This window comes from Haemorhous mexicanus, chromosome 8 (assembly GCF_027477595.1).
Source record: "Haemorhous mexicanus isolate bHaeMex1 chromosome 8, bHaeMex1.pri, whole genome shotgun sequence".
Lineage (NCBI taxonomy): Eukaryota > Metazoa > Chordata > Aves > Passeriformes > Fringillidae > Haemorhous > Haemorhous mexicanus.
Window position 1 is genome coordinate 25,513,213 of NC_082348.1, and position 24,929 is coordinate 25,538,141.

The 24,929-nt window shown below is 40.2% G+C and overlaps 2 protein-coding genes and 2 non-coding genes across 6 annotated transcripts; 3 read left to right on the forward strand and 1 right to left on the reverse strand.

The window, feature by feature from the left end:
- Nucleotides 1-186: 186 nt before the first annotated feature.
- On the forward strand, nt 187-3,737 carry EEF1B2 (eukaryotic translation elongation factor 1 beta 2). The gene is made up of 6 exons (XM_059853274.1): nt 187-345; nt 537-659; nt 1,737-1,860; nt 2,223-2,289; nt 2,943-3,068; nt 3,541-3,737. Exons 1-6 carry the CDS (start codon nt 266-268, stop codon nt 3,693-3,695), a joined length of 675 nt encoding a protein of 224 aa, XP_059709257.1. The 5' UTR covers nt 187-265; the 3' UTR covers nt 3,696-3,737.
- LOC132330752 (small nucleolar RNA SNORD51) lies at nt 2,071-2,150 on the forward strand. Its single transcript, XR_009487410.1, has one exon. It is a non-coding gene; the product is annotated as a small nucleolar RNA SNORD51 (small nucleolar RNA).
- On the forward strand, nt 2,580-2,714 carry LOC132330755 (small nucleolar RNA SNORA41). The gene has a single exon (XR_009487413.1). It is a non-coding gene; the product is annotated as a small nucleolar RNA SNORA41 (small nucleolar RNA).
- A 2,690-nt stretch (nt 3,738-6,427) lies between the features above and the next one.
- On the reverse strand, nt 6,428-19,912 carry CMKLR2 (chemerin chemokine-like receptor 2). Of its 3 annotated transcripts, none has more exons than XM_059853277.1 (2): nt 19,762-19,912; nt 6,428-9,190 (listed from the first exon to the last, which is right to left on the reverse strand). In XM_059853277.1, exon 2 carries the CDS (start codon nt 9,172-9,174, stop codon nt 8,128-8,130), a length of 1,047 nt encoding a protein of 348 aa, XP_059709260.1. In that variant the 5' UTR covers nt 9,175-9,190; nt 19,762-19,912; the 3' UTR covers nt 6,428-8,127. The 3 variants fall into 3 exon arrangements, with proteins under 3 accessions (XP_059709260.1, XP_059709258.1, XP_059709259.1); XM_059853275.1 differs by lacking the exon at nt 19,762-19,912 and adding an exon at nt 15,354-15,567; XM_059853276.1 differs by lacking the exon at nt 19,762-19,912 and adding an exon at nt 10,627-10,842.
- Nucleotides 19,913-24,929: the final 5,017 nt, after the last annotated feature.

The following is a 24,929-nucleotide window of genomic DNA, read 5'->3' on the forward strand; positions in this document are numbered from 1 at the left end:
CCTTCCCAGGGTTTATAGTCAGCCTCGCTTTTATTACTTCAACGCTTTTCCGCACCTCTGGTGTCCCGTCCGCTGCCCGTCCTGCGCTGCAGCAGTCGACCAGTGAGGAGCTATCTCGCGGCTCTCTCTCGCGGAGGAATACAACTGCGTGCAGCGCGGCGGAGGAATATCGGCACTATATAAGGCTGGCGCAGGCGCGACGAGGCCCTTTCCCGCGGCGGTGGCGGTCGGGGCGGGCGCAGCGTGTGGGCCGCGCGCCGCCGCCATGGGCTTCGGGGACCTGAAGTCCGCTGCGGGCCTCCGCGTCCTCAATGACTTCCTGGCCGACAAGAGCTACATCGAGGGGTGAGAGGCGGCGGGGGCGTGCCGGGGTGCGGGGAATGTGAGTCGGACCTGGCGGAGCCAAGCGGTGGGGACGCGGGGAGGGCCGCGAGTCACCCGGCAGCTGCACGGGCGGCGCTGCTCGGCGGCCGCCGCTGCTCCACGTGTTGCTGCGTGCCTCGAGCAAGGGAGGTAATTTGGCTCGTTCTCCTCAGGTACGTCCCTTCCCAGGCTGACATAGCAGTCTTCGAAGCGATCGCTGCCCCGCCGCCTGCAGAATTGTTCCATGCTCTCCGGTGGTACAATCACATTAAGTCGTATGAAAAGCAAAAGGCAAGGTATGGTAAAACTCAGAAGCTGCAATGTTTCCCCGAACTAGCCTAAAAATTGTTGCATTTGTTTCTTGGAGTTTGAGTAAAACTGGTTTCCAGTGGCACCACGTGGCGTTTGGTGGTGTTGGAACACCCAGAGCTCCAGAAACAGGCCAGACGTCTTTTGTCAGTACGGAGGACAAAATTAATGTTTAGCAGTACTGAAGGACATGGAAACAAAAGGAGATATGAAAGGAAATAGTTTCTTTTTTCTCTTTTAGTGGTTTTACGTGTTCATGAAAGGTGCGGTATTGACATCCGTGGAGACTGCAGGCCTCTGTGAAAAGGTACAGCATAGGTAGGGTCAGTACTGCTACACTGCTTTCTCTGAGCCTCAGTCCTCCAGTCCTCCTCGAACGAAGCACTTCCTAACATGGGTGTCTCAGTCTCCAGTACATTTCTGAAGCTTTTGTAATGCTAAAGGGGACTGAAATTCTCAAGTGGTTTCACAGAGTATCTGGAAACTGCTTAGGATTCCTGAAATCCAAAGCTGGTTTTATGGCTTTGGTACCAGCCATTCACATTAGCAATACAATTATGAGCTTATTGTAAGATAATGGGTCTATATGAGCTGCAAGAGAAGGTAAATTCAGGGAATTCTGGTCCTTTGTCCTGTCAAGAGCAGGGGTTTAGGGTGAAGTGTTCACTAAAACATAGGAAAATAGCAGTTACCTTTTAGTAGTGTGTTTAGTAGTGTGTTTTCAGATTTACTATGTTTTAAACAAGTGAAAGTAGGTCTAGGGAAGCACGACCAAGAGGTTGGTAATTCCTAAACAGAATATCGTGCAGATAAAGGATTCCAGTAAGAAAGTTTTTCCTGTCCATGTACTTAGTTGGGCAGGATCATACCGGCTTTGATGAGCTACATGTCAGGAGCATTGGGGGCTGTCTTTCACAAGGTCCCGATTTCAAGTAGCAGAATTGGATTTTTACTCTTTTTAGCACAAGTTTTTCATTATAAATGCATTTTTAGGGGTATTGATAAACTGGCAGTGATTATATTGATGTTTGAGGAGGCTCCCAATGCCTGCATTTTTCTTTCAGCTTGCCAGGAGTAAAGAAGGCTTTGGGAAAATATGGTCCTGCTGATGTTGAGGATACCACAGGAGCGGCCACAGATAGCAAAGATGATGATGACATTGACCTTTTTGGATCTGATGATGAGGAGGTACTTGTGACCTTTTTGTATTATTATTACTGCTTTTCAGAAATAACCACAGAAAGGCAGATCTTCACCTTGACCTAGTTGAAGTTACTTATATTTCTGACCTTGCAATTCTCAAGTGTAGCTATCTTTGCAGAATAGGAAAGCTTGGAAGGTAAAAACTCAAAAGTTAGAAAATAGTGGGCTGGAGTGGGGTGAACTGTCCAACTTTGACTGGATACATGATGAGTAAAACAAAAAATCACCATCTTTCGGCTGACAGGTGTGATGATTTGTTTTTATCTGAGTAGATGCCAGTCAGTTTAGTGGTGCTTTGTAGAGGTGGAGGTTTGGTGCTTTTCTGTAACTGCAAATTTCTCTTTCAGGAAAGTGAAGAAGCAAAGAAACTGAGGGAAGAACGTCTGGCCCAGTATGAATCAAAGAAGTCCAAAAGTATGTGTGCCAAGAGCTTTCTAATCTTTATGCTTGAGTTAATTTTTGTGCATTTGGACAGGATGGCTAGAAAGACTAATTAATGTAATAATAGATCAGCTTGACTGGAATGAAACAGGAGTAATTAGCTGCACTTGGATTGCTAGTGAGCTCAGCCTTCCCACAGCAAATAGGAATGTTAACATGCTTTTTGTTTTGGTTCATACATTCCTGCTTGTTCTTTCCAGGGACTGGGCTTTCTACATAAATGGAGATAAAAGTTTAGAGAAACTGCTGCAGTACACAAGTTACTCCACAGCTACTGGTCTGGAACTGTTCAGAACTGTAGCAGTTGCAGTATTCCCTCTGTGGAAGAACAAACTGTTACACAGCATAAGGCTCTTTCTCAGATGTTCTGAGAAGGACTTCCTATGTAACAAACACTGTCATCTACTTAAATCTGTGTTTTCATAAAGTATCTATATATTGAACCTTGGGAGGCACACGGCTGCAGTACTTCAGACATGTAGATTGGTACCAGAGGCCTGTCACAGCAATGTGAGGAGGTTCTTGTTCATGAAATGGGATAAATTACTCTTGTAAAACCAGTTTGCAAGTCTATTCATTAGTTTTTGGAAGATGCCTATCTTTTCATGGTGATTTTCTTCCCCCAGAACCAGCTGTTGTTGCCAAGTCATCAATCCTGCTTGATGTGAAACCTTGGGATGATGAGACAGACATGGCCAAACTAGAGGAGTGTGTTCGAAGCATTCAAGCAGATGGCTTGGTCTGGGGGTCTTGTAAGTATGGGCAGATTTCAGAGCAGGGAGAGGGAGAGTGCAGGTCCCTGGCATAGTACACGAGCAGTGGACTTGTGGTCACTGCTGATCTGTGAAATGTAGGTAGCTGTAATGGGGGAACTGCAGTACTTCAGTGTCTTTACATGGTCAGAAAAGGTGTGTTAGTGCTGTTATATATGGTTAAGACTCAAATGCAGGTTTTAAAAGCTATAGGACTTAAACTCTGCTCTCCTGCATCAATTCCTGATGCAGCAAACAAACACCTTTACCCACCCACATCACTGGTTTGGAGGGGTGGAGGTCCACAGAAAGAAGCTTTTTCAATCAGTTGTAATGAATGCTGGGTTAATTAGATGGTCCATAATGTGGATCACAGGCTGTTTTTATATGCTTCAGTCATTTCACTCTTAGATCTGTATTTTTAAGAATTTCCACCAATAAAGGAGTACTAAATGCTTTTTTTGTTTTACAGCCAAGTTAGTACCTGTTGGCTATGGTATCAAAAAGCTTCAGATCCAGTGTGTTGTTGAAGATGATAAAGTTGGAACAGATATGCTGGAAGAGAGAATAACAGCTTTTGAAGATTATGTACAATCAATGGATGTAGCTGCTTTCAATAAGATTTAAATCTTGATATACCTAGAATAAATGTTGTTGCAAAAAAATGTGCAGTGTCTGTGCTTTTTTCAGAATCTTTGAGTAATCCACCTCACAAATGTAAGGTTTTCTTTAAGGGTAAAGTAGAAGCCAAAACTGAATTTCAGTGTTGCTCTGACTCGTCACTGTAGTACCCAAGAGCGCAAGCAGAGCATCACTTCAGGGTTATCATGACCGTGGCTTTAAAATACTGAAATGCTCTTCCCTCCATCTGCTGAGGAAATTGCTTCTTTGGAAATGTCTGGGATTCCTCTGGAGGGAGGGATGGTTTTAAGGAAAAGGAGCAGGGCTCAGTCAAAGAGCATGTTTTAGTGAGTAAACAGTATAAATTCCTTTTGTATAGTAAGGGTAGTGACTACTCAAATATACCACAGCCTTTGCTGAAAGCTAAAACTCCAGTGAGAGAGAGAGCCGAAAGTAAGTTCAAAGTGTCTTGCCGTGCTCTAGAGATAAGGCCTGAGACTACCCTGCCTTCTCACCTGTTCTATGACTTGAAACTTTTTTTTTCCTTGAGGCTTGGGAACATTTGCGTCCAGTTTTGTGCCGTAATTAACAGAGCCAAGAACGCAGCGGAGGAGGCGCGGCCGTGCGGGGCGCGGGCGGTGCCTCCGGGGGGCGCTGCGAGCCCAGCGGTGCCCCGGGCGCGGAGCCGGGACTGCAGGGTCCGTCTGACCCACACGAGAAACTTGGCTCGTGAATTAAACAAGAAAAAAGAAAAAGAAAATGCAAACACATTAAAGGGTATAAAAAGTAGAGAAATTAAAAGCACTTTGAGCTGTTTACTCAGCTCCAGATTGGTTTCTAGATAGATTTTGGCATTTCTTTCAGCGATTGAAGAACCGGCAGGAATAAATCCCAAAAACTGTCTATAGGAATGATACAAATATAGAAGCTGTCAAAGCTGTGAAGCTTCTAAACAAACTCATAATTCTATGCCTTGCATTGGACTGACAGGATTTATTGTGACCATGGAATGGAATCCTTTTACGTGCCACATTGGTCATTCTGAGATGAAGCTGCCCAGTGTCAGAGTCTGACAGCTGCATCTTAAGTAACTCTTTTTGTTGCTTTTTTTTTTCCCCCACAGAGCATCTGTGTGGTTATCTGGCACAGCAGGTCCTCTTTCTCCTTGTTTAAAGGTCTGCCAACTTCAGATTATGTAAGAGCTTTGTTTATAATTTGCCTCAGAAAAAAAAATCTGCCCGCTAGAGGCTTAAAGCATGGTTAAAGATCTGAAAGTGACTATTGTTACAGGCTCACTTGCCACCTTCCATAAGCCTAATTCCTAAACAGTACCCTTTCTGTGGCAATTCTCTAGCTGTTGCTTCTGCTAAATCATGTAGCTTAGTTTTACCAATTCTGTCATGGTGCTGTTACAAGCAAGAAATTGGCAAGCACCATATCAGACAAGCAAGTTATTAAAAATTCTGCCTCAAAAATACAGGTTTTATTGTCTTGGCTATCACTTTTTCTGACCTCCCTTTCAAAGTGCTGCTTACCTTGATACTATTTTCTTGGCTTTCAAATAAAAGCCCTAAGTGGATAAAATGGTTTGATTTATAGATGGTAACTTTGTTAAAATGCAGCACTGAGCCATCCAGACGTGCCAGACTGGATTTGTGTGTATTATGTTTATGCTAAGCATGCACACACAAACTCTTTGGTTCTTGAGATTTCTTGTGGGTTTTGGCAGGGTTTTTTTTTTTTATCTTGATATTAAAAAGAAAGTTGCACAGAAACAAAAGAAACAAAAAAAATCCTAGAGAGCACAGTGTTCCCAGTGAAAAAATAGGTAGGTGTGTGGGCAAGAGTATTCTGCTCAATCCACATATATTTGTGTTAGGTGGTTCTGGGTGGTGTTTGGATATGTGCTGGTATATTACTGTGTCATTGTGCCTGTGAAAAATCAGCACCCTGGAATAAACAAAGGAAATATCCCAAGTGCACCCCATAACAGAGGGATCAGTAGAAAATTCCGTAACTTCAATGTGTTCTATGCGGGAATGCTGGGGAAACAGTTTGAACAAAACTAATCTACATAAAAACCTTCAGAAACACAAACTGTCCAGGAAGAAGATAAAAGTAACTAGAACCTGTCCACTATGAAATGTGTCAATAGCTATTTCTGTAGGATCTCTTTGCACGATGACACAGGTTCCTTTCCTTTTTCTGGCCCTTTTTTTCCGTTGTGGTGAGTCGAGTGAGCATTCCTCAGTCCAAGCAGCATAGAATTGTTGGTATTGTTTTGGAGACTCTTTGGAAACAGAGCATTATCTCTTTTGTTTAGATATCTTGTATTACTCTTGAAGGAATGATTGATTGAGATAATTCTGTAACTGATCTTGGTGTGAACGGTAGCAGTTACACTGCACAATTGTTAATCCACTTAATGCCATAGATCAAGGCTGATTTTGGCTTTTTTCAGTTCTATCCTCTGTCTTCCTCCTGTCTGCTTCAGGCCACACTTTCAGATCCTTTGTGCAAGATGGGACATATTTGCTCCCCCATTTGAAAATCTAGTCTCTGTGCAGTACACAGGAACATGTTTGTGCACACAGCTGAAGAAACCTGACATGAACCTTAAATCCCATAGTAGAAAGGGCCAGGGCTTGATTTCACCTTCCAAAGTCTTTGGGAAGGAGCTGTTATAAGAAAAGCCAGTCACCACACATTGCAGCTAAGAAAAGCAAATGAACATGCTCTTTGGAAACAAGAAAATTTTATTGCTTCACTTGGACTACAGCCAGGAGAGTACATCATTCTTAGAAAGATGTCAGGGAACATGTGAAGAAAAACTGCAAAATGTTTGATTTAGGCACATACACCAGCACAATGCCAAAATATTATGATGAGCAACTATGTACCAGGCAGCAAATGACTCAAAGGAAGAATGCTGCTTACCAGCTTTTCAGCCCCAAGGGAAATACACTGAAATTCCACTGATCCTGCCTGACTCTCAGACTCTGAAACCAGAGCCCAAAGAAATAGTTACAGACCACAGTCAGGCTGTTTCTATTCGTGCAGCTACCAATATTGGATGTGCTCATGCATATATATATATATATATTTTATACAAAAGCAAATCTATTTACATGTAAGGCCTCAATTATAGCATAAATGCTACTGTGTTGGCAGGCCATATAAACTAGGCAAATTATCTGAAAGGCAGTTTTATTCTATGTGCCTAGGCCAATAACTAGGCAAAACCAGTTCAAATTTACCCAAAGCTCTATGCTTTTACTTTCAGCAGAGTTTTGTCCCACATTAAACTTTTTAATTAAGTGGCATTGCATCAGAAATTGGTTCACTCCACATAGCATATATATTTGCATTGGTGCATGTGTGATTCTGCAGCAAGCAACAAATTGGAAGAGAATACAGCACAACTGGGACTACTTCATCTTTCTTATGGGAGTGGACTCCATTTCCTGGATGAACTGTTTTGCCTCTTATTTGGAAAAGAAGCCCGAATTTGGCTACAGACTTGTAACAGAATACTGATGAATTCATTCCACCCATTTCTTAAGCTTGACATTAAGGCAAACAAAATGTTATATTACTTCTTTACCTTTGCTTGAAAGAGGAATAAAGAGCAATCAATAGTTGTAAACCTCTGTAGGACTAAAATTTTAAACATAGAAAAAGAAGTGTGGCACAGAAGCTGTAAAAAATATTTTCACTAATTCTTTGCACAATTTGAATGAGCCTAATACCTATATGAAACATCTGTTCAGTATTTTGTACCCAGCTAGTGCTAAAAATACAGTAAGTGACCCCAAAACACAGGGTCTCCTGTCTTAGTTTTGAGTATAAGATAAAGAGTAGTGGGAGAAGAGGTTTTATTTCCATATTTTTCTTTTTCGACAATAGAAGGCAGCAAATCAGTGTTCTCCATCTTGGGAGTCTTCTCCAGCTGCAGAGTGGAGCCACTGACAGCTTCATTTAGGTGGGATGTAGCCACCTTGGGGCAGTAGCAGGCAATCAGGAGACTCATGACCCAGTGATGTACGGCCAGAGCCTCTTGGATGAGAATGCCTCAATTAAGAGTTGTATCAGCAATGGCAAGGAGGAATATTTTTATTATGTGTTCTTTTGATATCAATGAGGTATGGAACCACAGCAAACCAACAGGACCACAACAACATTCCTCAGCAAAAGCCCAGTTAGAGTAATTCCACATGTGCTGGTAACTTTCAGTCCAGGCTGTAGGTGCATTGCAAGGGCACACATCCAAATCCCGTGTCCCTCAAAAACCTTTCCATTAAAGCAGCAAGTGCAATGAAGCCAGCTGTTTACAGAAAACTGTCTATGCAAAGGTGCACATCGGACTGGCAGATGTGAAGTCAAGAACACCTCCAAATCTCCTGTCAGCTCCTCTGGGGAGAGCTGCTGGCACGAGCAGTCACTGGGCAGTTTCGCAGGAGTGCGCGGGCGCGTTGTCCGAGCTCCAGAGCTGCTCGCTGACCGTGCCCGAGCGGCTCACCTCCCACAGGGCCAGCTTCAGCACCTCAGACACCGTGCTCTTCACCTGGGCTTGGAACTTCTTGCTAATCAGAACGTAGAGGATTGGGTTGAGGCAACTGTTGATGAAACCAAGGCCGGTGGAGAGGGGAATGCCATCCTGCAGTAAGTCATGCAGGTTTTCATCGTGGTGAGCAGACAGCTCCACAATGCTGAATATGTGATAAGGTGTCCAGCAGACAAAAAAAGCTACAACCACAGCAGTGATGGTCCAGAAAAGCCTGCTAGAAGTCAATACAGTTCTCCTCTTCACTTTGACAATCAGCAGCGAGTAGCAAATAACCATGGTCACTAAAGGAAAGAGGTAACCAAATGCAAGCCTCACCCAAATGAGGATGTGATGCGTCAGCAAAACAAGTTCTCTGTCATGCACGTGGAAGTTGTTGTAGCAAATGGTGACATTGTTGAGAACTGTAGCTGTGTCTCTAAAGTACAAGGCAGGGCCACCAATAATTGCAGCTGACATCCAAATGACCCCACTGAGAAGGAGGGTGTTCTTTACAGTCCTGTATTTGTAGGAAAAGACAGGGTGGACGAGGCGGATGTAGCGGTCAAGGCTGATGAATGTCAGGAAGAAAACACTGGCAAACATATTAAGTAGTGCAATGAATGAGTTCATTTTGCAGAGCCACTTCCCAAAAGGCCAGTGGAAGCCCATTGCCACGTATGTAATATAGAGGGGCAGGAAGAGAACAAAAATGAAATCTGCAATGGCCAGATTCAGGAACCAGAGCGTGGAAACAGATTTATCCCACTTAAAGCCCATAAACCAGATGACAATGGCATTACCTGGCACTCCCAGCAGAAATGCCACACTGTAGAAGAAAAGGGAAATAATATGGGCAATGCTGAGGGAGGACTGGGGTGACTCATCTTCCTCAGACAGATCATAGAAATAAGAGTAGTTCTCAAAATCTTCAAATGTCATGTTGCAGAGTGGCTTTCTGGGGAAGAAAAGAAATGAAATGGTCAAAGGAGAAATGTTTTACTGCACTATAAATAGTAAACTGCAATTCTTTCGTGTTTTTAGCCATAAACCAAAAACATTGCCTTAGTTTGGCATATCTGTCACCTTTTATCTGTCAGTGGCTAGCACAAAACTCCTGAAGAAATTTGGTCACAGGCATTTCAAGAAATGTTCAAATCAAAACAAAACTTGAAATCTTCAATAACTTTTATGTTTTCTTCACATTAATTACTTAACAGACAGCACTGAGCACAGTATCACTGGTAAAGTATCACTGGGAGACCAGACTCAAAGTTTTATTGAAGTATGATTGTGCTGTTCTTTTCTGGTCAGGTTTTGTATTTTACTGCTCTGTTCCTATGTGAAGCAAGTTTCATGCATTATATCTGTCTAAAGTCAGAGGAGCATTAAACATTTAGGTAGGGAAAAAAAAAATCACTTAAAATGCCAGGAAGCCATCTTCTGCAAAATTTCACTCACCACCCTCCCTCACATTATAGTTAACAAAATGACAGCAATTTCTCCAGTAACTAAAAGTTCATGGGTTTATTAATCTCTGTCATGTATGCCTTTGTATCAAGAAATGATGACTTTCAGGCCCATTTAACATCTTGGATTTCCTCAATGCAGCAAAGAATGTAGAGAAAGAAATATATAGAACATATTGCAGGTATAATGCACACTATGGTGTTCTTCCACTAGTGAGCTGAGAAACAGGTAATAGGTGAAAGAAAGTAAAGCTTCCCCTGAACAAAAAACACACTGTAAGAGCTATAAATAAACATATTTGTGTGTCCTTTTTTAAGACAGAATTATAGGATTTTCGCAGTTTTCTTCTCTTGCAAAAGCTTCTGGAACTTGCAAGTACAACATGATTTTTTCACATAGAAATTCTCTCCGTGGGTGGGAGGAAAGGTGAGGGGGAGGAAAAGTTTAATATAAACGAAAAAAGAGGGGAAAAAAAGAAAATAATGGGAAAACAGACAGGAAACAGAGTTTGTACGACAGAAAGAAAAGCAATCAGAAGCTATTTCACAGTATTATTTCACTGTGTTTAGTTTGCAGTATAGACAAAGCTGCAGCACATCACAGGTAGCCACAGTCAGACAATAGTCTCTGCAATGATCAAAACAACTATTCTGCAAAACTCTGTTATCATTTAAAGCTGAATAGTTAGGCTGGGCTCAGCTGCACTGAAGACCTGTGCCTGAGAGCTGTACTCTGATTTATCTTACTGCTGAATTTCTGAGTGCTATCTCCATTCCTACGCCAAAATTCAGCCCGAGCTTCTGGAACTCAGCCCAGCATTCCTTTAATGCCACTAATTACAGCATGCTAGGGACAACAGGAGAGGGGTCTCCAGAGCACACTGCCTGCACAACCACATCTGCAAACTTGTATTCCTGCACTTACCTTTCCTCCAAAAAGTAGCTCAGCCAGTTTGAAAGGATTACTCACACCGGCGAAGCTACGCATGTGCACATGCCTTAGCAGGATTAGACTTCTCATTTGTAGATGGATAGACAGGGAAAGGAAAAAAAAGGTTGTGTAATTTTATATCTCTTGATTAAAAAAATATGTAGTAAGAGTCAGCACAGCCTGTTCTGTCAAGAGGCTGTGATAGCGTTTGTGATTTACATCAGGCTGAAAGAATGTTATTTGGTTTGCTGTCCTGATAAATGATACTTATTGGGCTGCATTTATGTAATTACATGCCCCTTGGGGGTGGATTCTGCATCAAATACCACTACCACCCATCTGAGTAATTTTTTCAAACAGCTTAACAGCTGCTGAGAGAAGAGTATAAACATGGAGCAGTACCATTAACATCTGGAACATTACATTTGGACAGTTTCAGAGGACAGTCAGGTTAACAACTGGATTTTTAAGTGGGTTTGCCTATACAAAAAACTATACCTTCAAATCAAATTTATGCAACTGAACAAAAAAATTTCCAACTATAATGACAATGACGAACATTTGCCTACTGCCCAGCAATGTTAATTTTATATTTAGCATTTTAAAGATGATATATTGCAGGAGAAAAAACACACACCCAAATAAATGCCAAATATTTCCCAAGCCTCCTGTAGTTTAAAACTCCAATGAAAGAACACACCTTTAGAATGCAATTATTTTTCCAGGCTTATATTTTTTTTCCTCCTCTCTAACTCTAGTCTTCAATGCAGGGAGTCTTTAGCAGTGGGAGTAAAAAAGCAGAAGGAACATTGTTTACCACTGCTTCCAGTGCACAGATGCTGAAATTAGACTCTATGGCTAGGGCTCAGCAAAGACTGCCAATTACATCTGCAAAGCCCAGAAGCTTTTACTTCTGACATTGACATATATGAAGCACTTCTACAGCAGGACACATGGTGTTAAGCCCTGTCCTGAAAAAGATAAGCAGTAGGTGATTATCAGTGGAGTTATCAATGAGGACACAGATTTTTTTCATTAACCATAATTCAGCAGGGATGTGTCTCTGTGGTCCTGAAACACATTATCTCTTAATACATGACTCTGAAATTATTACATTTCCAGAGTCAAAACTGTCTTGCAGTTCAAGTCTAGGCCTTGTGAAGAAATCTAATTGCATTCCTTATTCTGTCACTAATTTCCTGCATGATCTTTGACAGATGGCTTACTTTCCAAGCTGGAAAAATTCTCATGAACATGTTTGCAAACTGAGGCTCAGTAGAGAAAACAATACTTCCAGACAGCAGTTTCTGCTTGGCTCTAAGGCAACTGCTAGGCAGGGTAAGGGAGGTTTGGTGCAGCTCACTGGCTCAGTGTCCCCGGTCTGGGGAGCCAGTGCACGGAAAACATTTTTCAATAAACAGGAAAGTGTGGTTAGAGGCCTGCTAATAAGCCTTGGGAGCAGCCACGGGTTACAGAACAGTGTTCTATTGCATATGGATTAATATAACCAAGTTTAGATTTCATCCTGTCCTTTTTTTAAATTTTTATTTTAAATAGCAAACACCCTGTGTAAAGTGTATGCTCAGCAGTTGTTTGATGAGTCCATTCCTGTTTGCTGAGGCACAAGCTGCCCTGAAAACTGAGCCTCCTTGATTCAGTTGCTTAATTATGAAAATAGTTGACCAGGAGGTTTCATTTCCTGTCCTCTTCTGTAAAACAGAAGTTAATTTCTAAATGACTTTAGAGGAATATAACAGTATGGCTCTTGGCACTTTTAGATCTTGGGACAGAAAGCAGAATTACCAAGAAATACAGATCATCAGGAAATATTTATCTAAAACACAAAGCCACAGAACTGCTGGGAAGAGATTTCACCACGTGTTGCATGAACAGTCTTTGAATTTCAGCAGGGAATTACAGACTTGGATCTCAGTTGACATATTCACAGCTTTCTACTAAAAGTACCTAGAGTTCTTGTCCTCTGCCACTGTTATAGCTAAGCCATAATGACAGCTTGAACAAATTATTGGATCTGCCTAAAATAGAACAGCTCTTGTCACACTAAGAACAGCCTTAGAGTTATGACATGGGACAGGACTTTGGAACTATCCATGGCTATGCCACAAGCATCCTGTTTGGCCAGGGGAAGTCGTTTGACCCCTCCACACCTCAGCCCTGAGGCCACTGCAATGGCTTTGGAATTAAATGACATTGGGCTTTCAGTCTAAAATAGAAGAAAACAAACAAAAAAGTTGCAATTTCCGTCCACTTCACTTGAAGAAAAGTCCTCCTGGGGGGTTCAAAGTTCTCTGGGCACCACACAAGTTAGGACCTAACTGAATTACTCTGGCAGTCTTTACCACAAATTCAAGTTCAGCCCACACAACCTCTCCCTCTCTCTCACATTTGCTCCTCATTACTTTTGAATTTTACAGAAAAGTCAAAGGGAAGAGTTTATTCATTGTCTATGTTAGTTAAAAGTTAACACAAATATTTGAGTGGTAGTCCCCAAATCTATTTTTTCAGTGTGACAAACAGTGTTAGACCCTTTGGCCAGCTAAATTGGTTTCAGAGGTCACAGCAATGGGTCCTGACTTACTAGGCAAATAATGGTTTGGAGGGTTGGCTGTCTCAACAGCTCAGTTCAGAGGGAAGATATTACACAAACCCTCCTATCAATGTCTTTCTGAACAATTGTGAGCACATCATATTCCATGTGTTTTATCTGTGGCTAAAGGAAAGCTTATTTGATTGCATCACTTCAACTTCTGTCATTTGCAAGAGTCAAAAGCTGGAGAACAACTAGTTTCACAAAAGGTCACTTAGAACCTGCCTGTCACATTGTGGCAGCAAGTTCATCCAGGTATTGAATTCAGTTGCAAGCCCTTATAATTTTTTCTTGGAACTTTTGAAGTGACAAATTTTGAATTTATCTAGCTTCAAAAACTTAAACATGAAATCCACCTGGTAGTTCATCTGTAAAGTTCGAAACTCAGAAGGCTGAGAAAATTCTTTAGAGGTACACATGTATTTATGGCAAACATTTTACAATAGGATAGATTTGAAAACACACAAGGAATACTGATGAAATTACAGACTGGCATAGATTCACATTTCTCCCTCAAAAGGACAAAGCCAAGATAACCACTTTATGCAGAAACATTCCTATAGTAGGAGGGGCCTGATACACTCAGACTACAAAATTAAATCAGAGCCATGCTACAGATTAAGCCTAAAATTGGCCCTGCAGACAAAGCCACTAGGTAAGGAGCATTTTAGCTGGTATTCACACAGGCAGAATCAAGGCTTGTGCCTATGTTTTCTCTTTCACAGACACATACCCAAACAATTGTCTTTTGACCATCCTTTTAATGGTGATTGGATATATGGTACCCTAATTACTTCATATGTCATCCTGAATTCAGTAATGGGTCCCAACAGATAGGACATGTGACTGAAAATGTTTTTGAGCCACAATATAGATGTATTTGTTCTAGCAGATAAGAAAGGAATGCAAATAACAATCATTCTCCATTATGTCTCCCAGCAAAGCAGGGTTAGAAATGTATTTGCAATGTACTAGCTAGACATGTCCCAGATCTTGGGCCAAAACCAACCTTCTTCAACCAAACACGACCCTGTTAGTCATAACACAGCACCTCATCTGTGGGATTGAAGTCCTTGGAGCAGAAAACAGCCTGATGACACTTCACACAAAGTCAGTGCTACAGGATTAACAAACTCACACTGGTAAATCTACAATTTCACACCAGCGGTTTTGCCAACACAGAAATGTTAAACAAAAAATGGAAAATCCAACTTTATAGCTAAATAAGGCTGCTGTAGTAGGAAAAGTATCACGGTAGTTCTGGCCTGAATATAAAATATCTTCCAGACAATGGTTGCAATTGAGCAGTGTCCTGTTTCCACAATCAGAAACCTGATAAATGTCTGCAACCATCAACTGTATTTCATCAAAACTGATTTATTTTCAAGCTGATCCCAAACACCAAGCCTTCCATTCCCAAAAATGACAAAGAAACCCAGATGTCCCCAGGTGAAGGGGAGGACACTTGATAACTCCACAGTTAGCACTTGTTTCTGCTCTTATTCCCTTCTGCTAATACAGCTAAAAGTAAGAATATAATTTTTAATATTTCTTTGGAATGTAAGGAGTTGCTGTAGCCACTGCAAATCACATAACCACAAAATTTGTACATCAGAGTCAGGAAAATGACCGGTCATATCTGTGAAACACTTACAAGTAGCACCATTTGTAGAGAAAAAAAAATAATCTAATATTCTTATAAAAAAAATACAGACATTTAGCTAAACAGTGACACTTGAGATTTAAAAATTGCCTGATGTATTGTATATGTCAGCACTGCCAGAGTATTTACATAACCAGTCATAATGCTTCAGTATTCATAACCCCTACTGAAATGAGGTTCAAGTGAGAAGTATCATCAGTCTGTAGGTTTACTGTAGAATGCTGAGAATGACCTACAGGAAGTCTCTGATCAAACCAAGTGCTAAATCTGGAGTCCCTGCCTAGTGGCTCAACCACAGCCCTATTCTCCCTTCTCAAACTTAGCACTGTCCCTTCTCTCATGGTGAAGTGCAGAAACCACAGCTTCACCTCTGGGAGACCTTTCCCTCCCTGAAGGGAGGCTCCCTTCTGTGCCATCCTGCTCATTGTGGGGGAGGAAGGCAGCACTTACCTGGGCAGCCCTTACTGCTCCTGGTCTGTTTTCTCTGCAGGGAAGAGAAATCAGCCTGGATTTGCACCCTTTCCTTGCCATCCCCTGCTGTGTCTCAGCAGTCCCAGGACACACCTCAGAGCCAGCAGGCACACCATGAATCCTGCTGGCTGTGAGCTAACACACTGATCAAGTGTTGTTCCACGGAAGATTCACGTGTTTTCTAGCCCTCCTCAAACGCCAGAAGGATTTTCTTTGGCTAAAAGCCACCACAATAACTACATATCTACAGCAACAGAGACATCTGATTAAAAAAATTTAAGTGCTTCAGCTTCGCAGTGACTGGACTGATGGGATAATGAAGGCTTGCATTTCTAATTAATTAGGGCTTTTTAAGGTTTTCATGCAAAAATTACTCGGAATTTTTACTTTGCAACAGTTTCATGTATTTGTGATGAAAGAATCTTTTGACTAGCATTCATGTGATCGTTACATGATCATGCAGATCCGAGCATGTCCTTTAAATGGTTGAACTGTTTCAACAAACACATGCTTTAACCACAACTCCCTCCAACCAAAAAATAATAAAGTGAGAGTAGAGGATACTGAGTAAATGCAGAGATTTTTTTCTGCAGTTGACTCAGCAGACTAATTAAGCCAATTAAACATATGTTAGACAACAGCCATTCAAAAGGGATTGCAGGGTAACAAGAGGTCACAGAAAAAATCCAAAGTAACACTCTCTCCAGCAAGATACAAAATACCTATTGAAGGTAGAACAGATAAAAAACGAGTTACAATCTGCTATATTTACAGTCCTTTTAAAAAGAAGAGTTAAGAAATAACCCCAGAGAACCACAACAGATTCCTCTTAATAAGCCTTCTTATATCCTATTCAATTTCACAGATTAATTTCCTAGTCACTTATTGCAGTATGCTTGGTTGTGTACTGCCCTCTAAATTGATCTCTGGTTTCCTAGGTTCATTCTACCCTTCTTTTATATAACTCAGCAGTTTCTTCTAGCATAAATGTAATATTGCTATGCTTATATTACTCTTGACACATACTCTTGCATGGGTATATCAGAATCCAATTCCAAATACTGCTAGTACATATCTTATCAGCTGGAATGTTTTGGAGAACATACTTTATTATGTCCTCACAGTCAATATACTGGGATCACTATGTACAGTAGATTAAGGGTATCTACTCTTGTATCAGTGTTATTCTAATTTTCCTACTTTTACAAAGCCAAGTATTTTTTCACTTTAAGATCAAGTCTACAGTAAATACTGGCTTTATTCCTGCAAAACTGAAAAATTCAAATTGTTAAACACAGTTTCAGGAGGACTGGATATTTATCCATTTCCCTGACATGGTATTGGGAACACTCCCCAGCACTGATAGGAATAGATGGCACCTATGATTAAGGTGTTAAATTAGGAGCTTGGAAATACTGGTTTTACAGGCTTCCCATATTACCTTTACAAATCACTTCTCACTTGACTCTGCCAGATTTGGTACAACACCCTCAGTTAACATTACTCAGGTTTCTTAAATGGGCAATGGTTCTTAACATACCCAAAATATCTCATTAAAATGATGTGGGGCTGAAACTCATTAAAAGGGCACCACTAGAAAGAAGAGATGGGAGTGTAGAAAGTGGCAATACATTGACTGTACAGGACTTGCTACACATCACTTTCTCTGTCTCCTCTAGAAGGCCTCAGAAGGGAATAAACTTGTGTGCCAGGCCCACACTTGCTGAAAGAAGCAGGTATTTTATGTTGGGAAAGTACCCAAAGGCCCTAGTCCTTGAGATCAAAGCCTCACAGGATCTAGGCACTACAGCACATAATGAAAGACAATTCCTGCTTTGTTTATAATTGAACAGAATAAACACACACAAGAGTAGGGAAAGGGAGAGGCATATCTTGCCTAAAGCCAAACAGTAAATTTGAAGGTAAAGTTGGGAGCAGAATAACTTGCCAAAATAATAAAGAGGCAAATATCTTCAGTGGAAAAGATGCAGGTTCTTGATACTTGTGCCTTTTGATTCTTGAAATCCATCCTTCAAGAAGTATCAAAAAGGGACAAGAGAGCCTGGGTAGGCGAAGAGAAGTAGGAGCAACCAGCCAGCAGAAATTCCTTTAGGGAAAAAGCAGCCATGGGCTAATTTGTGGATTTTTGCTCCTGTGTTAAGGCCCTCAACCCCTGGAACATACTGAAGATACAAAGAGTACAGAAGTAGCTGAGCTCCCCTGGAACTACTATATGCCACCTTTGAGGAAGAACACATAACTTTTTCTTTTTGTCTCAGGAGCCCCAAGCACACTGTGAGAGTAAAAGCAACTGTGAGAGAGTTCATCTCCACATAGAGGCATCTCCCCTGCAGAAGCAAAGTCTCTTGGACACTGCCTGCCCCAGTCACAGCCATCCCTTTCTTCTGCTAAGAGACCACCAGGAACTGCTCCTCACTCACAGCCAGCTCTCTTGTGCAAAGCCAGCCACAACAGAGCCCAGCACTGTGGTGGAACTGCTAGCTTCAGACTGAATGAGCACAAATTAAACCATTATCAGAAATAATGAGTGCAAATTAGCCAGACAAGCAGCCACCACAGTAAGAGAGACAGCTGAACTGCTGGCACATTCCATAAGACAAAATAAATAAATAAGCAAATAATAAGACCATTCAATAGATTACAATCCCCTGGAAACCTAGCTGCTGCTAAGTGCTTGGAATAGCAGAGTTATTAATACAAAATTAATATCGAATAACAGATCACAAACTTCAAGTGTCTGTTAAAAAACACAAGGAGGAGAAAATCCTCTAAGGCAACTGCCTTTATTAGGAAACAGATCTAAGTTTTCCTCTTGAATCAGCCTATCAGAAATGAACAAAAATGGAAGCATTCCAGAAGTTGCTCATTTGGTTGTCAGCAGAAAAAGAAATTCTTGAAATTAAAAGAAAGAATGTATAATGCACAGAACATAGAATATGTATTATTTTGATCAACACTTTTCCTATGCCCTCACCCATGCAGTAAAAATCTGTAATCAGATCCTGTCTAGGAATCCTTAGACAGAGCTTCCCTGACTTTTCCACAAGGGCAATCAGAGAATCCAAACCATAAATTCATTCTCCAGCAAGTCAAAAAACTTCCACTGCACCACAATCAGAGATTCTCAGTTCAACAGAAGTGGACTCACTTATGGCACATCAAAAATCCCTAGGATTGAAGTGAAGTTGATAGGACCTCTATCCTGTCTGCCTGGCATAAGCTGCTGATAATGCTTTAAATTTGGCCAGAAGTTGCAGTGACATCAAACAAAATTAAATTGGGTTATATAACTATATAAATATATATATTTATATATTTATATTTTAATATAAATATTTGCATTTCCTAGTTCTGAGGCAGAACAATACCATTATGATGGTGAAAGTAAGCTAACCTATCATAAGTAAGTTAATCCTGAAATCAGTTTCTACAAATCTGATCTGACAAACTACCCTGGCATAGCCTAGTCACTCTCTTCTCCTTAGCTATGAATTAATAAATATTTTATATTATTCAGTGATACAGTTTTATTCAGCTAGAAAGCAAATGTGTTTTACTTCACAGACAATGTTCAATGTATACATGTTTTCTAAGTCCACAAAAACAGATCTGGGATATTGTTTGGCTTGCAAGATCACATCTAGAGAGGTGACAGGTGACAATGACCCTGTTGTCACTAAGTGTGAAGAGCAGGTGGAACTACCTGGAATGGATGCCATTGTGTGGTAGCATACAAGGCTCCAAATCTTATTGTCACCTCCAATACACTGACTGAAAGTAGATCCATATCCTACCTTATTCCACAATGGTTAGGGAAAACACACACTCTTTCCAGCTGAGATCACAGAAAACTTATTCAATTCTGTAGAACTGCAGTTTTTCAGAAGTATTCTGTTAATCTGCCATTTAAATTGAAATTATTTCCAGTTTCTGTTCTAGAATCTGTTCAGATCAGAACTGTTGTATTTTTGATTAGTTATACTGGAAATTGCTATACACACTATCGCTGAGCAAATTAAAAAATTAAATCCAACACACTAGGGAACACAGAGGGGAGAGAGATTTAAGTCAGGGTCACTTACCATTTGCTGACAGGGTAAAACTCCTCGGAGTGTGTATTAACATATTCAAAAGTAATTAAAAATTAAATTCACGCACATTTTCATACCTTTTCTTGGTGCTGGGGTGGTTCAAAGTCACCTTTGAAGTAAATGAGTATCACATTTTTCTTCCAAGAAGCTCTTTTAGCCTGCATATGCTATTCCACCTGACAACATTTGCCTGCAAGTGTTGCTGCAGCTGTAGAGACTCACTATTCAGAAGGGAAGGGAGAGAAAGATCTTAAATATTAGAGAGTTTGACCTACCTTGCTTAGTTCTTTGAAACAAAAGGCACTGTAAATCAGGGATCTGAGCTCTGTAGCAGAAGGAAGATGATCTGCAGAGTTCAGAGTCACTTCAGTGTGATTCCAGCTGCTTCACTTGGCCACTGCCTTCCCTCTAATAAAGCTGCAGAATGATATAACGCCGTGTTTGTTTTCAGCTGAGGAAGTTGTTTCCAACTTCCCTTGGTTTTCTAGACCCATTTTTGAAATATTGCCACGCTGTATAATCCCAGCTTTTACCAAAAATAAATGTTAGACATTTGAATGAATCATTTTGGTCAGTGTCCAAGCAAGCAACAGATGTGGTGGCTGATGAATGGAAAGAGACCTTACAGTTGTGGGCTGCTTTTTGTTCTGCAGAGGAGAGGTTGAACAGTATTTCTTTGTAAGCACCCTGGTTTATAGAAAATAATGTTGAATGAGCTGAAAGATGTTTAAAAAGTCACACTGAAAGCATCATTTTGTAACTGTACAGTGTGATACATTCATTTGGTATTTAGGATTAGTAGATTAATCTCCTTTTGTGTGTAAGAGAGAAGTAAGATCTTCAAAACAGTAATTAGTGACTCTCTCTGTCAGATAGTGTAACACTGGCCAGGAATTTGAACTGGATTTTAGGTGACTGGGCCTGACTCCCAGCTCTCTACAGAGCCTGATGAGGTTTTGTGGCCAGGCTTCATGATCTCCCTGTTGCTCAATTTCTCAGTCAGTAAAATGGAAATATTATTCCCTTAGTATCTACCTACCACAGCTTACCTGACTCTGATGGTACCACACTAATCATACCATTTGAAATCAGCTAAGCATCTGCCAGTCTACCCTGCCAGTGGAAACAATAATTTAACAGTGGTACCCTGCTGTCACTAATGCAATACATGTAAGATGTTCAACACTGATTGAATCTAGTCAAGGTCAAATTTTCCAGATAGCAAATCTATTGATTCCAGTGAAAAAATAGAAAGAAAAAATCTCCAACAAACAAACCAAGCATGAAAACAAACAAACAAACAAACAAACAAACAAACAATCAAAATTAAAACCCACAGAAGAGTGAAGGGCTTAGTGAGATGAGCTAAATTGGGATTTCAGCATCTGGTTAACAAGGCTATCAGCTCTTAAGCAACTCGCTTTAGGTTCACAGACCACAGATTGTCTTAACAGGAACCAAAAACTCCTAGCAAAACTAGTCTTCTTTGTCTCTCCTCCATGACAATTCTTCTCGTTCTGCCAATATAACTTTAAACACTGAAAGTTATACATGTATTCTAAAGTTTTACATGTACATTGTACATGAGTGGGAAAGCCTCTGATTCTATGAAAGGAGGGTGGGGATTATACACAGAGCCCCTGGACCATAAGGAAAGGACAGAGGAGCAGGATTCCTGGGAATATATGGGGAAAAAACAGAGGGGGTTGCCTGAGGAAAGAAACTCGCTTGCTTATTTCTTGTATTTTAAAGATTTCCTGCTTTCTCTACTTACTGGTTGGTGAATCTTCACTAATAAAAGCTCTTGTAACAGTCATTCTCTTTTCTAAATACTGGGGTAGGGTAAATACAGGCACCATTTAACAGCAGATCGGCTGAGGGTTTTTTCACCTGTAATGGCACATGAGTCTGTGTCTCTCTAGGTATTTTAATAATTGTAAGGCAGTTAATTCAAAGGTTTGCTGAGTACTATTTCAGCAGGACAAAAGAGGAAATTATGAGGTAGATAACTCCAAGACATGATCCACAAAAAAGATAAAACCCCCAGCAAACAGTCACAAATTGCCAAATGCTCTTCACCTTCTCAGTGAAGGGAGCATTCTGGAGAGTGCAAAAGATTCTTGCAGTTTGGGGTAGTGAGGAATTGTCCTTAAGGCATTGCTCCCTTCACCATACATTAAAAACAGGTTTGTGACTACTGTAACATAAACTGGTGTTGACACCTCAGCTCTTCCATCCTTCAGAATCAAGGGGGGATTAAACCCCACGTAGCAATTTTCCTCACCCTTACCACTGCACCAAACATGAAATACCAAACTCTACGGGCCCAGAAATCACTTTGCAGAGGAAGTTAGAGTGAATGGATGAATGAATTCCTAATTTCACAGGAAATTAGAGTTTGTTTCCAAGAATAGCAGATTACTGCATTTAAAATAATTTTCTACCTCTCTGTCCTACTGACATTTTCCCCTTTTCCATTGAAAAGGACTTTTGCTTTGATGAGAAATTACCCAACTTGCACACTCTAACCAGCATAGTAACATACCTGGGAGAAACAAACCCAAACAAACAGATTTTTACAGACAAACTTGCATTCAGTCAGAAAGGGTTTAGTTCTGCTTGTTTTCTGTTTAGATCTAACTACAGCATTTTAGTAATATATAGTTTTGATTAACCACGGCGGAAATCTTAAACCCCTAAAGATTGTAAGCTTAGGCTCTAAATTTTTCATTGTTTTAGTTCTTTCTATGCTCAGACACAGTGAAACTGGAATGGTGAGTCACAAATTACATGGCTTTTTAATATACACTTTTCTGTAACCCATTAACCACTGACATCATTTGAGTGTGATCTTTGCAGATAATTTTGTGAAAGTTACATGCTTGGAAGAAAATTAGTGAACAAAAAAGAATACCTTGTATACTTTCATGTCTTCTCCTTCTCTATTTGGAAGTTATATTTGTATTTTGTCGTGTTATTTATGCTTTTTCAACTGGGTAAGTCATCAAAACCAATATGCCAGAGAGCTCTGAAGAGGGATGTGCATTCATGAGCATACAGTGCACCTGGATCTTGCAAAGCAGGGAAATACTTTTTACCTGATGGAAAAAGAACAAAGGAGAGGATTTACATACAGCTAACAGACATTGGGTTGTCCAGCAGTGAATAAACTGGGTCTATTGAAAAGCAAGTTAATTTTAAAAGCACTTCTGATTCTTTGGGGGATTTTTAACACCATAAAACTAAACAAAAGCACAGGATGCATGGAAAAAAATATACAGGGGAAAAACTTCCAGAAATGTTTTACTGGTATTAACCAAAGCACAAATTACAAAGCAATAAAAACACCAAAAGTAACTTTTAATTTATCTGGATTGCCAAAAATTGCCTGATGGTTCTGACAATTATCCCCACTCCCAGGACCACCGGATTTTATCAAGTTACCTCTAAGTGTGTGCAGATAATCTCAGCACTAATCAACATCCCATCAATGTTCCTTAATTCACTTAAATTACAGAAACCACGAATTTGCAAATTAGATCAAACAAAAGATATTTAGTTTTTCTCAGGGTTAATTTAACACAAGAAAGCAACTACTTACAGTTGTTTACAGTTAGGTCTTTTATTTTTTTTTAGAAAAGTAATTCTTCAGTGCTCCTTTGTCCTCACTGAATACCTCACCGACTAAAATGCACTCTGGAAAGACCACATTTAACTACCTGACAATCAGGAAAGGGGTAATTTCCTTCCTTCCTGTGAAACTAGAGGCTATTCATGCCAATCCTTTAGGTAAAGCTGTAATGTTTACTTGGGGCTTAACTACCCACTATATACCAGAGTCAGCAACTGGGACAAAATTCTCCAGCGAGACATTTGAACAAACCACACGATGGAGGAAGGTGGGGCTCATTTACCTCTTCCTATGCTGACATTAACAATCTGAAAGATTTTAATGTATAACACATTGAAGAAATTAAATAATTCTGCAGAAGGCAAAATCTTTCCTCATTACTTTAGTCAGGTCAAAACACACAAGCATATATTGCTATTCATCTATATATGAATGTATGTACATACCAGTGCAAGCTGCAGCATTTCATGTAACTCCTGCAAACACAGTCAGCAGGGGGTTACATTCTACAAAATAATGAATATTAGAGAATAATTTATTACAGTATATATTTATGTGATGTATGTACTATATGTTATTATATAATGTATGTAAAGTATTATTATATAATGTATTTTTATTTGATACCTGGAAAAAATGCCATTAGAAATAGCCTTTTTCCTCGATAGAATTTGCTTTTATTTGTGCATTTTTTCTCATTTTCCACAAGTAAGCAGGAACTATTTTCTACATAACTTTCAGACCACAGGTATTCAAGTTCTAAATTCATATGACAATAATATAAGAGATTATACATGCCACTCAGATAACACTTGAAATTCATGGAATTTTCAGAGTGTGTCCTGACAACCAAACTTCTGATATATGTCATTGAGTGCTAAAGATTATATTAATTGGATAGCTAACCAGCCAACTCAACAACAGTATTTTTCCATTTTAGCCAAAGTGCTGTCTCCTCCCATGGAAAGGAATGTCAGTGTTTGGAAAAATTATTTCAGAGAGATCTACCGAGATTAGAGACACAAAAATAAGGCTACACAAACTACAGTTGTTTCACTACGTATTTCACAAAATATTTTCATATCTTCAGTACTGGTTGTATGGATTAACCAACTTGCTCTTTTTCACCTCACATAAATTACGTGGAACTACAGAGTTACCTCTGTAGACAGATCTGAGGAGTGAAGCCAGAATTTGCTGCACCTTGGATTGAGTCAGATGTCTCAAAATCTGCCCAAAGCCTGGCCAGTCTGAGTTCAAGGAAACCCAAAGCACAGGGATGAACTTTAACCACACCTCTTAGGGACTGAGATTGGTCTACCCACTCAGCATGCAAGTCCCAGCATAATTGTTTACAGCTATGCTTACAAAAGAGATCTTATTTTCCATTTAAAGTGCAAAGACTCAGTTTCCACCTGGTATATAATGTGTCTTTACATTAAAATCCACAAATCCCCAAATCCACAGTTCAAATAGGATTAAAAACTCCTGACCCAAGAGGTGCTTCTGTTTCACGATCTGCAGTCAGCTATTAACAATTCACAGCCAAGTTGCTGAAGACTATTATGATGAATAACAATGCAAAAAGCAAGCAGATTTGTATGAAGGAAACAATCAGGAGTTCCTGTCCCTCACTATTCTACAACTAGACTATTGCTCTTGGCTGCTGTGATCCCCGAGACACAGCTGGTCTTAAACACAAACAAAATGGGGATGTGGAAACTGAAAAGGATTCAATTTCCCTGAAAAAGACAGAGAGCAAAACTGAGTGTTGATACAAAATTTGGGCATTCCTCGAAAATATATGCTAAT

Bases quoted from the DNA above. Each gene is read 5' to 3' on its own strand.
- EEF1B2 (XM_059853274.1), top strand. From the start codon at position 266: ATGGGCTTCGGGGACCTGAAGTCCGCTGCGGGCCTCCGCGTCCTCAAT. The intron at 346-536 runs GTGAGAGGCGGC...CGTTCTCCTCAG, and splicing joins GACAAGAGCTACATCGAGGG to GTACGTCCCTTCCCAGGCTG. The intron at 660-1,736 runs GTATGGTAAAAC...TTTTTCTTTCAG, and splicing joins TATGAAAAGCAAAAGGCAAG to CTTGCCAGGAGTAAAGAAGG.
- CMKLR2 (XM_059853277.1), bottom strand. From the start codon at position 9,174: ATGACATTTGAAGATTTTGAGAACTACTCTTATTTCTATGATCTGTCT.